At 37.6% G+C, this 15,360-nt stretch overlaps 1 protein-coding gene across 3 annotated transcripts in view; it reads right to left on the bottom strand.

The window, feature by feature from the left end:
• Window positions 1-15,360, bottom strand: part of SRRT (serrate, RNA effector molecule) — a 60,021-nt gene extending 44,661 nt beyond the window's left edge. For 2 of the 3 annotated variants that reach the window (XM_060779808.2, XM_060779809.2), the window contains exons 1-4: window positions 15,237-15,360; window positions 10,632-10,775; window positions 8,211-8,339; window positions 5,282-5,428 (exon numbers count right to left, since the gene is read on the bottom strand). In XM_060779808.2, the coding sequence (XP_060635791.2) occupies window positions 5,282-5,428; window positions 8,211-8,339; window positions 10,632-10,750 (395 nt within the window). In that variant the 5' untranslated portion in view covers window positions 10,751-10,775; window positions 15,237-15,360. The remainder of the gene's footprint in view (window positions 1-5,281; window positions 5,429-8,210; window positions 8,340-10,631; window positions 10,776-15,236) is intronic. The other variant, XM_060779810.2, reaches the window with a different exon arrangement.

Below are 15,360 nucleotides of genomic sequence, written 5' to 3'. Positions count from 1 at the left end.
CCAGTGCTGCTAGGAGTCATCCGGAGACACTTCCTTGGGCCTCTGGACACCGACTCCAAGCAGAGCTGGGCAACACGATGCCTTGGAAGTGCTCCCAGAGGCATGCTGGGAGCAGTAGGAGTTGGGGAACTACTGCTCCCAGTATGCCTCTGGGAGCACATCCAAGGCACACCGTCGCCCAGCGCGGCTAGGAGTCGGCGTCTGGAGGCACTTCCTTGGGCCTAGGCAAGCCTTCGGAGGAGGTAAGCGGCAAGGGCAGAGGAGGTCCTTGAATGGAGGGAAAGGGAAAGCCCAGTGGGCCATCACCCCGTCTGTGTGGCAATGCAGCCTGCCATATCTCCTCCCCATGCCTTCCTTTCCTCTACCCTCCCTCCTCAAGCCATGCCACTAAGGGCAACTTTATTTTTTCCTTAACTTATTTCAATTTATACCCGGCATACTAATAAGATTTTCCAGGCATAAAAAGTCGTCTAGTACCCCAGAATATACGGTACCTTTTTTGCTTTGAGTTTTGAAAACTGAAGTGCGCATTAGATTCAATGGCACACTAGACTTGAGAAAATATGGGTAGATAATTAGTGCTCCAGATCTCAATGGTTTCTGGAGAGACAGAGGAAGAGAATTCCAAGCACCCAGCAGAGAAATAAATCAATAAATAACACAAGAGAGTGCAATTTTCAAAGGACAGCACCTACCAAGGTCAGAATAGCATCTTAGAAATCAGAATCAGGGAATAAAAATCCCAGCATTGGGGGAAAATAGCAACTGAGAGGCCTCCAGCACATGGGTGCAGGCCAAGGCCCAAGGGCAGCATTCGCCAGAAATCAGAGTCCCAAAATTGCACAAGTGCAAGCTTGTGTGGTTTATGTACTGGACTGGAACTCAGGTTTAAATCCCCAGTGATGTCGGGCAAGTCGCGCTCTCTCAGTCTCAAAAGGAAAGCAATGGTAGCAAACCTTCAAGTAAGAAATCTGGCTAAGAAAACCCTGTGATAGGTCACCAAAAGTCGACAACAACTTGAATGCAATGCAACAGACAAAAGGAGAATGTTTTTGCAGTCCAAAATCTAGGTTCAAGAAGGCCAGCATGGAAGCACAACTTTTTGCAGAGGAGGCAAAAGTCTGGTTGGAGGAGCTAGAGGCATCCATAGGGGCCTCGCGTCAGGTTCGAGGGAAGTCCGAGTCCTTTTCTATTCTGTTTTGGTGAGACCTCTTTACCTGGAATAACAACCCCCTGAGTCCAGTTCTGGGCAAAGCAATTCAAGAAAGAGATTGACTCTAAGGTGGAAGGTGTCCAGAGAAGGACCACCAAAAATGATAAACGGTCTGAAAATGGAGGGAGCTGGGAATGTTTGGCTTGGTGAAAAGAAAGAAGGCTGAGAGACGGGGATGTGAGGGCCGTGTTTAAATGTTGGAAAGGATGTCCCATTGGGGAGGAAAGGGAAGGCTTGTCTCCTGTGCTATTCTAATAATAAATATAATATAATGTAATATAATATAGTGTATATACATATATTTAGAATATTATAATGTAATGCACTATAATACTACTAATAATATATTATTATTATATTATTATATTACATGTATTATTACTAATAATATTACAATATGATGGTATAGTACAATATAGTAATGCATAATACTGATATTGTACTATTCTAATAATATAATGTAATATAGTATGTTGTATATACATATATTTAGAATATTATAATGTAATGCACTATAATACTAATAATAATATATTATAATTATATATTTATATTACATGTATTATTACTAATAATATTACAATATAATGGTATAGTACAATATAGTAATGCATAATACTGATATTGTACTATTCTAATAATATAATGTAATATAGTATGTTGTATATACATATATTTAGAATATTATAATGTAATGCACTATAATACTACTAATAATATATTATTATTATATTATTATATTACATGTATTATTACTAATAATATTACAATATGATGGTATAGTACAATATAGTAATGCATAATACTGATATTGTACTATTCTAATAATATAATGTAATATAGTATGTTGTATATACATATATTTAGAATATTATAATGTAATGCACTATAATACTAATAATAATATATTATAATTATATATTTATATTACATGTATTATTACTAATAATATTACAATATGATGGTATAGTACAATATAGTAATGCATAATACTGATATTGTACTATTCTAATAATATAATGTAATATAGTATGTTGTATATACATATATTTAGAATATTATAATGTAATGCACTATAATACTAATAATAATATATTATAATTATATATTTATATTACATGTATTATTACTAATAATATTACAATATAATGGTATAGTACAATATAGTAATGCATAATACTGATATTGTACTATTCTAAAAATATAATGTAATATAGTATGTTGTATATACATATATTTAGAATATTATAATGTAATGCACTATAATACTACTAATAATATATTATTATTATATTATTATATTACATGTATTATTACTAATAATATTACAATATGATGGTATAGTACAATATAGTAATGCATAATACTGATATTGTACTATTCTAATAATATAATGTAATATAGTATGTTGTATATACATATATTTAGAATATTATAATGTAATGCACTATAATACTAATAATAATATATTATAATTATATATTTATATTACATGTATTATTACTAATAATATTACAATATGATGGTATAGTACAATATAGTAATGCATAATACTGATATTGTACTATTCTAATAATATAATGTAATATAGTATGTTGTATATACATATATTTAGAATATTATAATGTAATGCACTATAATACTAATAATAATATATTATAATTATATATTTATATTACATGTATTATTACTAATAATATTACAATATAATGGTATAGTACAATATAGTAATGCATAATACTGATATTGTACTATTCTAATAATATAATGTAATATAGTATGTTGTATATACATATATTTAGAATATTATAATGTAATGCACTATAATACTAATAATAATATATTATAATTATATATTTATATTACATGTATTATTACTAATAATATTACAATATAATGGTATAGTACAATATAGTAATGCATAATACTGATATTGTACTATTCTAAAAATATAATGTAATATAGTATGTTGTATATACATATATTTAGAATATTATAATGTAATGCACTATAATACTACTAATAATATATTATTATTATATTATTATATTACATGTATTATTACTAATAATATTACAATATGATGGTATAGTACAATATAGTAATGCATAATACTGATATTGTACTATTCTAATAATATAATGTAATATAGTATGTTGTATATACATATATTTAGAATATTATAATGTAATGCACTATAATACTAATAATAATATATTATAATTATATATTTATATTACATGTATTATTACTAATAATATTACAATATGATGGTATAGTACAATATAGTAATGCATAATACTGATATTGTACTATTCTAATAATATAATGTAATATAGTATGTTGTATATACATATATTTAGAATATTATAATGTAATGCACTATAATACTAATAATAATATATTATAATTATATATTTATATTACATGTATTATTACTAATAATATTACAATATAATGGTATAGTACAATATAGTAATGCATAATACTGATATTGTACTATTCTAAAAATATAATGTAATATAGTATGTTGTATATACATATATTTAGAATATTATAATGTAATGCACTATAATACTAATAATAATATATTATAATTATATATTTATATTACATGTATTATTACTAATAATATTACAATATAATGGTATAACACAATATAATAATACATAATACTGATATTGTACTATTCTAATAATATAATGTAATATAATATATTGTATATACATATATTTATAATAATGTAATACAATATAATACTAAAATAATATGATATTATAATATTACATGTAATATTACTAATAATATTACAATATAATGGTATAGCACAATATAGTACACTATATTACTATATAATACTGATATTGTACTACGCTAATAATTTAATATATTGTATATACATATATTTATAATATAATGTAATGCAATATAATACTAATAATATGATATTATAAATATACATTTACATTACATGTAATATTACTAATAATATTACAATATAATGGTATAGTACAATATAGTAATACATAATACTGATATTGTACTGATATGCTAATAATATATCGTATGTATATATATCTCGTAAGCCGCTCTGAGTCCCCTTCGGGATGAGAAGGGTGGCATAGAAATATTGTGAATAATATTAAATTTACAATATTGTAATGTAATGCAATATAATACTAATGTGATATTATAATTATATATTTATATTACATACAATATTACTAATAATATTACAATATAATGGTATAGTACAATATAGCACTATATAATACTGATATTGTACTATGCTAATAATTTAATATATTGTATATACATATATTTATAATATACCCTAATGCAATATAATACTAATATGATAGTATAATTATACATTTATATTACATGTAATATTCCTAACAATATTACAATATAATGGGGTAGTACAATTTGGTAATACATAATACTGATATTGTACTATACTAATAATATATTGTATGTAAATATATCTCGTAAGCCGCTGAGTCCCCTTCAGGGTGAGAAGGGCAGCATATAAATATCATAAATTATATTAAATTTACAATACTGTAATGTAATACAATATAATACTAATATATTATAATTATACATTTATATAACATGTAATATTACTAATAATATTACAATATAATGGGATAGTACACTATAGTAATACATAATACTGATATTATACTATGCTAATAATATAATATATTGTATGTATATATATATCTTGTAAGCTGCTCTGAGTCCTCTTCGGGGTGAGAAGGGCAGCATAGGAATGTCATAAATAAATAAATAAATTGTTTGCTGTTCCAGAGACTGATACACAATGGAGCCATGGATTCAAATGGTAGAAAAATATTCAGAACTTCAGATGGTTAAAGGAGTTCTTTGACATGGGCATCTGCTGCTGAGTCCAGTAGCTTCTCCTTCTCTGAAGTTGGATAGGCATCTGTCAGGAGGGCTTTAATGGTCCCTTCCTGCCTGGCAGAAAGAAGGGGGCTGGGCTGGCTGGGCGTCCTTGGAGGTCTCTTCCAAGTCTGATCCTCGGGGGCCTGAGGGGCTTACCTGGCTTGGATGGGAAGGATGTGGTGCTGCGTCACGTGCATCTCGGGGTGGGCCCAGGGCTGGGGCGGTCCATAGGTGGGGCCCGTGGAGACCCCGGTGTAGGGCATCTCGTACCCGGAGTGGTAGGGGTCTGCCGTGTGCTCATCCCTAAAGAGACGGCCCCACAACAAACAATCAATACCCCGATGCAATGGGGAGGGAGCCAGAAAATGGGGCCAACCTTGTGTTGCTGTTACATTCCCCAGGAGAGAATTTGTGGGGGAGTTGTTGCGACAGAAAGCAAGTTTTGTTACTGGTCCTGATTTCTGGAGCAGGTGATGTGGGCCCATGAAGTGGGGGAACTGCTGAGGAATCTACACGTCACCTTGGAAATTTCACTGCCAGAGGACCAGCCAGTGGCCATTTTGATAAACAGCTTCAGTCAACAATGGATCCTGTGTTTGATCCTGGCATGTTTCTATGCTTATACTGATATAGGTTATGTTCTCCTGCTTGTGCTTCTGATACATGGAGTTGCTTTGTAGATGATGGATGTATATTTGCCTGAGAATTTTATTAGTAGCACACATGCTGCATTTTATGTTAATGTATAAGTATGGAATTTAGAATACATGAGAAAAACCACTGGTAATAATAATAATAATAATAATAATAATAATAATAATACTTTGTTTATATACCGCTCTATCTCCCCGGGGGGACTCAGAGTGGTTTCCAAGTAACATCATCAATACATAACAGAGTAAACAACATAACTATAAGATTAACAAAAGAATATAAGCACAAATATTGTCGCCGCAACACATATTTATTAAAAGTAATCCTGCCTGTTCAAGGCAATTTAAAAGGCCAGGCCGAGATTAGTGCAAGCTCAAAAGTTAATGGTGTCTGCTGAGGATGGTAGCAGGTAATCTCATGGTTAGGCCCTCAGAAATACCACGTTTTGGCTGTTTGATTGTGTTGTTTTGAGAAAGAGAACTAGACAAGGTCTTTCTCGTGTGAACCCACCTTGAGCCACGACGAGAGGCGGGTAAGAATTTATTATAATATTATTATTATAACTACTAGCTGACCCCTGCCATGCGTTGCTGTGGCCCAGTCTGTGTATATGTGTTTTGCGTGTGTATATATTTGTGCATATATGTGTGTTTGTGTGTATATATATATATATATATGTGAGTGTATATGTGTGTATATTTATTTGTATATTTGTGTGTTTATATGTGTACATGCTTATTGTGTATGTGTGTGCTTGTCTATATGCATATTTGTGTGTATATGTATATGTGAGTGCATGTATATATGTGTATGTATGTGTGTATGAATGTGTGCATGTGTGTAAGTATATGAGTGTATGTGTATATGTATATATTGTGTATTTTTGGGGGGCTTTAAGTCTGTTCCACTGGGGTTTTGTGTGTGTGTGCTTGTTTAGGGGTGATGGACACTCATTGGATTGGGTTGTTGTAGGTTTTTCCGGGTTATATGGCCATTTTCTACAGGCATTTTCTCCTGACGTTTCGCCTGCATCTATGGCAAGCATCCTCAGAGGTAGTGAGGTCTGTTGGAACTAGGAAAAACGGTTTATATATCTGTGGAATGACCAGGGTGGGACAAAGGACTCTTGTCTGCTGGAGCTAGGTGGGAATGTTTCAACTGACCACCTTGATTAGCATTTGATAGCCATGTCAGACTACACAGAGAAGCCATTGAAATCAACAAGCATGTGGACAATTTCAACAGAAAGGAGAAAACCATGAAAATGAACAAAATTTGGCTATTTGGTATTAAAAAATCTCTAAAATTAAAACAGCAAAACAGCAGAGAGGAAACAATCAGGGACATCTAATCATTTCTCAACAAAAGTTTGCTCTAGGCACTGTCAAGCCATTATATGCTAATCAAGGTGGTCAGTGGAAACATTCACACCTAGCTCCAGCAGACAAGAGTCCTTTGTCCCACCCTGGTCTTTCCACAGATATATAAACCCCTTTTCCTAGTTCCAACAGACCTCACTACCTCTGAGGATGCTTGCCATAGATACAGGCAAAACGTCAGGAGAAAATGCCTCTAGAACATGGTCATATAACCTAGAAAAACCTACAACAACCCAGTGATTCCGGCCATGAAAGCCTTCGACAACACATTGGATTGTTAGGTGTATTGTGTCCAAATTTGGTCTCAATTCTTCCAATGGTTTTTGAGTTCTGTTAATCCCACAATCGAACATTGCATTTCTGTTTATATAGATTACTAAAGGTAGTTGTGTGGGAATGTTTTAATTGCTTGAACCACAAAAGGGAAGATTACAAAAAGTATAAGACATGCTGCATTTTAAGAAAAGGTAAAATAGGATGTCAAGCCTTAGAAATGTGCAGGCTGCAATATATAGAAGGCGGTCAGTTCTGATAGAATCACTCCAACATAGTTAGCTGTTTTCCTGGTCTATTTAAATAGCTTATCTACCTCAAAGCAAGCTGTACCGAGGCTGAATGTGTTTATGTTTTAGACCAGGCCTGGGCAAACTTTGGCCCTCCAGGTGTTTTGGACTTCAACTCCCACCATTCTTAACAGCTGGTAGGAACTGTTAGGAAGTGTGAGAGTTGTCATCCAAAACACCTGGAGGAGCAAAGTTTGCCCAGGCCTGTTTCAGAGCAACAGAGAATGGGGGCAAACAGTAGAAAAGAGAAACTCCCACCCTGGTCTGTTTGCAAGCTTCCCTGGGCCAGAGGCTGGGTTATTGGAAATGCGAAAGGAGTTGCACGGAAATGAGATGGGAGAGGGTGCCTGGAGAAAGGATGGGAGAAACCAGCACTGTGCCCTGCACAAAGCGGTGTCAGTGCTGTTTTTCCCTCTGGAATCAGAAACTTAGGAAACACCCAGAGATAGTGCCAGCAGGAAGACGGAGAAGACAAAGGCGGGGACTGACCAGTCTCGCCGCATGCGTTTCTGCGGGGGGCTCAGTTCGTGGCGAGGCGGGGAGAAGCGCTCCCTCCGGTTCCGGTCGTAATCGCGGTATTCGCCGCGGCTCCGCCGTTCTCGGCCCCGGTCCCACTCCCTGAAAGCAAGACACACAATTCATATCACACACAACTCAAATCTGACCCCGTATTGTGCTTCAGTATTTATATTTACATTTTCAATGTACTAAATGCACCAAGTTCGTATGAAAATGTGACTTTTATTTCCTGTGCTGGTCTATGACCAAAATAAATGATTTGATTCGATACTCAAATCTAATCCTCAACCTTTTGGACTCAATTGCCTTGCCAAAAGTAGGGTGCGCATTAGATTTGCATAATACGGTAATCCTAGTGCTGAGCCAAAGCAAAAGGGGAAGCTGCTTCAGGAGCACCTGGAGCTTTTGTTTGAGAGATGGCACCTGTAATTTAACTGTCATAGCACAATGATATATAATCCTGGGATTTTTAGTTTGGTGAGGAATCCGCACTCTTTGGCAGAGAAGGCTCAAGGCCTTGTGAAACTACATCCCTATGATTCCATAGCATTGAACATTCCAAGGCATTTAAAGTGGATTCACTCTACAGCAGAGATGCACCCCAAGGTCTCTTTTCCATTGCTAAAAGCTTTGGTTCCAATACAATTGATTTGAAAGAAAGAAAAAGCACTCTAAGTAGGGAGCAACTGTAATGGGCATATTAGAAAGAATGCACCTTTTAGACTCAGCAGCAAATACTTTTTTCAGTTTCTGAGTTTTGAAAATTGAGGTGCGCATTAGATTCGATGGCACATTAGACTCATGAAAGTTGGTGAGATCGTTTGAGTGTTACAACAGGTTTTTGGAAGATCAGGACTTAAATCAGGCATGGAAAGGCTATGCAGATCTCCCCTGAAGAAATCTTGCCACGAAAATGCTTATAGGTACACAAGATGAGATAACACATTCTAGCAAAATAAAAAAAAAATCTTGATGTCTTGGTTTTTAGGCCTGTTCCTTGGGCTATTTTGGGTGCTGATTCAGAATATTGCATCGGATAGACCACATCAGTTCTAGTTTCTTAGATATGGTCATCATGGTTTCTTATGAGCAAGCACATGAAGAGTGGTATACGGCAGGGGTCCTCAAACTAAGGCCCGGGAGCCGGATACAGCCCTCCAAGGTCATTTACCCGGCCCTTGCTCAGGGTCAACCTAAGTCTGAAATGACTTGAAAGCAAACAATAACAATTTCTATGTCCCACCTCGGAGTTTAAGATCTTCGGGGAGGCCCTGCTCTCGGCCCCGCCTCTATCACAAGTGAGGCTGGTGGGGTCGAGGGACAGGGCCTTCTCGGTGGTGGCCCCTCGCCTGTGGAATTCACTCCGCGGGGAAATTAGGTCATCAACATCCCTCCTCTCCTTCAGAAGCTTAAAACATGGATATGGGACCAGGCCTTTGGGTAATCTGGCAGACTGACAAGGTAATGACGACCAGAAATTGGAATGGACTATGGTAATGCTGAATGGACTTATGGATATCAGAACTTGGTGAACGTTGGCCACTAGACTGGCTTTTAATTGTTATTGTTTGAATTGATTGTTTTTAACTATTGTGGTTATTGCTGATATGCAATTTATCTGCTGAATTGTTGGCATCGAATTGTGCTGGTTGTAAGCCGCCCTGAGTCCCCCCCTTGGGGGTTGAGAAGGGCGAGGTAGAAGTGCCCGAAATAAATAAATAAATAAACAAACAACCAACAACAATCCTATCTCATCAGCCAAAAGCAGGCCCACACTTCCCATTGAAATACTAATACGTTTATATTTGTTATATTTGTTAAAATTGTTCTTCATTTTAATTATTGTATTGTTTTAAGTGTTTTTTGTACTACAAATAAGATATCTGCAGTGTGCATAGGAATTCATTCATGTTTTTTCAAATTATAATCCGGCCCTGCCATATACCACTCTTCATGGACCCCTGGTATATGGCATATGTTCTACAGCTGATGGGGCGAAACTGTTGCCACTTATTGAATTTGCAGGTCAAATAAACCCAGAAACAGGGCTAATGCTTGAAGCACCAAAGTGTGTGCAAGCAAACTCTACAATTCTATAAGATCTTAGAATGCTATGATTCTGAGTCCCTTTGGGGAGATAGGGCAGTCTATAAATAAAGATAATGATGATTATCAAGACCTCTGGAGGATACCAAGAAAGCCTAGGGTGCCTCTACTCTAGGCATGGGCAAACTTGAGCCCCACCAGGTATTCTGGACTTCAACTCTCACAATTCCTTGTGGGAGTTGAAGTCCAAAACATCTGGAGGGAGAGCCTAAGTTTGCCCATGCCTGGTCTACACTACAGACCAAAGTGCTCCCTTCCAATCCCCCAAAATAGCTTGAACTCAACCTGTCGCTCCAGTCATCCCGCCGGCGCTCGTCCCGTTCCCGAGAGCGGTCATAGTCGCTCCGCTCCCGACGGAATTTGTCCCTGCGCCTCCGATCGTACTCATCGTCGCTGTCACCCATTGCAACAGGAGATGGAAGTCACTCTCTGCAAAACAGAGCACAAGGAAGAGACCGTAATCCTTTGCGAGCCAGAGCATAATTCCTACAGAGAGTTGTGTCTGAACCAGGACATCTGATCTTGGACCATCAAAGAGAAGCAGAACAGTTGGATTGTGCTGAGGAGCAAGCAATCCTCAGCACTGGATTCAGAAGTGGTTTGGGTGGCATGGATATTGACCATATGATAAAGTTGAAGTGAACAGTTTTAGGAGACATCCTTCTTAAGAATACAGGCCACCACCAAGTTGCAAACATCCGACTTACAAACAACCCATAGTTAAGAACGGAGTGAGACAGCAAGAAGTGAGAGGAACCTCCCCTCGAAAGGAAGGGAATCCACTCTTGGAAGAGTTATTGTCAGGGGGGAAAGTGGCCACCAATGAAGCTTTAACCCATTCCTTGTTGTCACAACAAGTCACATTTTCCAAAATTCCATTCTCATGGAAACAAAAAGTGAAATCTTCTGAACAGCAAAGGAAACACCAGGGAGTGTTCATCCTTCACTATACATACACGCACACACATATATAAAAAGAGAGAGAGAGTTTCACTTTAAAGTGTACTTATTCCAACTTACAAACTAATTCAAAATAAGAACCTACAGAACCGATCTTGTTTGCAGCTTGGGGATTGCCTGTCTATGGAATAAATGCACACCAACATTGCACTCTAAGCGCTTATACACTCTAGAATTAGTGCACTTTCACAACATTTTAACTACTATAGCTCAGTGTTACGGAACTCTCTGAATTGTAGTTTGACAAGACTAGAGTTCTCTCTGGAAAGAAGGCTGGTGCCTCACCAAACTATAACTCCTGGCCTCACATCCCACTGAGCCACACAGCTGAAGTGCATTCATTCTGTGGTGTTGATTCAGCCTTGGGGGAAAGTGTTTGTTGAAAATTAATGACTGACCCATTAATCTGCAAAAATGTATGAATGTATGTATATAAATATAGAAAATGTATTTGTTAAAAATTAATGACGTATTATCCATTAAACTGTAAATACACACACATATATATCCAAATATAGCATTTCTACTAAATTTTGCAGTTATAAAATTAAAATGGAAAAAAGAACAATAATAATAATAGGGGAAAAGTAATTGTTGAAAATTAATGCGATATTATTCACTAATCTGTATGTGTGTGTGTGTGTATATATATATATATATATATACACACACACACACACACACATACACACACACATACATACATACATACACACACACACATATTCAAATGCTGTGGACCAGTCTGGTGATCTGGAAAATAAAGTAATGAGAAAGTGTTGGTTTCTAATATATGTACTTTCTTTCTGCTTGAGGGTAAACAGTATTTCTTCTTGTTTCTTTGTCAGTGTTGATGTGGAGAGTGTTTGGTTTGCCCACTCTGGAACATGCAACATATTATTGTCCTTCTTCAGGGGTCCCTTTCAAATCTATGATACTATATCTGTGAGTGTGTGAATCATATCTATCTCTCTATATCTATGACAGGATGGCTCTTTGTCAGGAGGGCTTTGGTTACATTTTCTTGCCCTGGTGAAGGGAATTGGGCTGGGTCACCTTAAGTATTTTCTGATGGTCACGGGAGTTCAGTGTGGGAAGTCTGTCCCGATTCTGTCATTGGTGGGCTTCAGAATGCTCTTTGATTGTAGGTGAACTATAAATCCCAGTAACTACAACTCCCAAATGTCCCTCAAACTCCATCTGTACTCATATTTTGGCATATTGAGTATCCGTGCCAAGTTTGGTCCAGATCCATCATTGTCTGGATTGATCCACCAGGACATTAAGATCGTCTGGGGAGGCCCTGCTCTCGGTCCCGCCCGCATCGCAGGCGCGGTTGGCGGGGATGAGAGACAGGGCCTTCTCGGTGGTGGCCCCTCGGCTATGGAACGCCCTACCTGTGGACATCAGACAGGCCCCTTCACTGCTGGCATTCCGGAGGAAAGTCAAGACTTGGCTTTACAAACAAGCGTTTGGCTAAATAATGCAATGAAATACAGTAATACGGTACAATTGATCACAGGAATTGGTATAAAGGATTATCATTACGGATTCAGATTCTGATTTGTTTGCTGAGGCATATATTTTGACCTAATGTTTTGTATAATGTGTTTTTTAACTGCCTTCTTGTTGTTGTTATGTTGATCTTTACTATGTAAACCGCCTTGAGTCGCCATTCGGCTGAGAAAGGCGGTATAGAAGTAAAGCAAATAAATAAATAAAATAAATTGTTTGAGTCCACAGTGCCCTTTGGATGTAGGTGAACTACAACTCCCAAACTCAAGGTCAATGCCCACCAAACCCTTCCAGTATTTTCTGTTGGTCATGGGAGTCCTGTGTGCCAAGTCTGGTTCAATTCCATCACTGGTGGAGTTGAGAATGTTCTTTGATTGTAGGTGAACTATAAATCCCAGCAACTACAACTCCCAAGTGACAAAATAAAATTTTTTGAGTGATGGTCTCTCCTTGGGTTAGGAGGTGTCTTGTGGCCAAATTTGGTGGCAATTTTTCCAGTGGTTTTTGAGTTCTGTTAATCCCACAAGCTAACATTACATTTTTATTTATATAAGGAATATTTAGGGATCTCCAAACATAGCACTTCTCCTAAATTTTGGAGATATAATATCAGGCCCCTACGTTGGTAGTCTTCAGAAAGAACCTGAAGACCTGGCTGTTCCGATGTGCCTTCCCAGAATAGGAAATCTCCACCTCCAAGTCCAATAAGCACTTTATTAGAACCAATGATTGCCGCACACCGCACTTACCCTAGAAGCCTCATATATACCACCTGTCACATCAGCACTTTTAATCTCGTACCCATTGCTCTGGCCCGGCCCAGTTTTATTGTGCTTTGGTGTATTGTTTATTGCCTGTTGTTCATTTTTTGTTTTAATTGTTTTGATTTGCTTAGATTGTATTGTGATGTTGTGTGTTGAGGCCTCGGCCTGTGTAAGCCGCATCGAGTCCTTCGGGAGATGCTAGGGGGTACAAATAAAGTATAATAATAATAATAATAATATGGCAAAAATAAATATTATTTAATTAATTTATTGTCGAAGGCTTTCATGGCTGGAATCACTCAGTTCTTGTGGGTTTTTTCGGGCTATATGGCCATGTTCTAGAGGCATTTCTCCTGACGTTTCGCCTGCATCTATGGCAAGCATCCTCAGAGGTGAGGTCTGCTGGAAATGGGAAAAAAGGGGTTTATATATCTGTGGAATGACCAGGGTGAGACAAAGGGCTTTTGTAAGTTGGGCTAGGTGTGAATCTTTCCACTGACCACCTTGATTAGCATACAATGGGCTGACTGTGCCTGGAGCAAACTCTTCTTGAAAGGTGATTAGATGTCCCTGCCTGTTTTTCTCCCTGCTGTTTTGCTGTTGTAATTTTTGAGTTTTTTAATACTGGTAGCCAGATTTTGTTCATTTTCATGGTTTCTTCCTTTCTGTTGAAGTTGTCCACCTGCTTCTTGTGGATTTCAATGGCTTCTCTGTGTAGTCTGACATGGTGGTTGTGAGAGTGGTCCAGCATTTCTGTGTTCTCAAATAAAATGCTGTGTCCAGGTTGGTTCATCGTGTGCTCTGCTATGGCTGATTTCTCTGGTTGGAGTAGTCTGCAGTGCCTTTCATGTTCCTGGATTCTTGTTTGGGCGCTGCGTTTGGTGGTCCCTATGTAGACTATGTAGCATTTTATTTGAGAACACAAAAATGCTGGACCACTCTCACAACCACCACGTCACACTACACAGAGAAGCCATTGAAATACATAAGAAGCATGTGGACAATTTCAACAGAAAGGAAGAAACCATGAAAATGAACAAAATCTGGCTACCAGTATTAAAAAAATTCTAAAATTGCAACAGCAAAAACAGCAGAGAGAAAAACAGGCAGGGACATCTAATCACCCTTCAAGAAGAGTTTGCTCCAGGCACAGTCAGCCCATTGTATGCTAATCAAGGTGGTCAGTGGAAAGATCCACACCTAGCCCAACTTACAAAAGCCCTTTGTCTCACCCTGGTCTTTCCACAGATATATAAACCCCTTTTTTCCCATTTCCAGCAGACCTCACCTCTGAGGATGCTTGCCATAGATGCAGGCGAAACGACAGGAGAAATGCTTCTAGAACATGGCCCTATAGCCCGAAAAAACCCACAAGAACTGAATTAATTAGTTAATTATTAAGGCAAGCAGGCCCCCCTTGCAGAGAGAGCATTGTTGTGGCCTTCTAGAGTGCCAAGGCGGCCTTCTCCTGGGTGTGTGTCCGCACTGGAATGCCTGGGCTCGGCTCTAACTGTCTCCCCGAGGCCTCGCTCTCAAGAAGCCTCGAATCCCTCAAGAAGCCGGGAAGGATGGAAGAGGGAACGTGCCCGAGAGCCCCGAGGAAAAGCGGATTGTGGGCCTGGCGGGAGACGGAGTCCGAGGCCTCACTCACCTCGAAGGAAGGCCGAAGTCCGTCCTCGTCCTCCCGGGAAGCCGCTCTCTCTCTCTCTCTCTCTTTCCCTCTCGCTCCAAACGCGCCTTCTGCCGCCACTTCCGGTGCGCCTCAGCCACCACTT

Source organism: Anolis sagrei, chromosome 6 (genome assembly GCF_037176765.1).
Source record: "Anolis sagrei isolate rAnoSag1 chromosome 6, rAnoSag1.mat, whole genome shotgun sequence".
NCBI classification, from domain to species: Eukaryota; Metazoa; Chordata; class Lepidosauria; order Squamata; family Dactyloidae; genus Anolis; species Anolis sagrei.
This window is presented reverse-complemented; position numbering and strand designations above follow the sequence as displayed.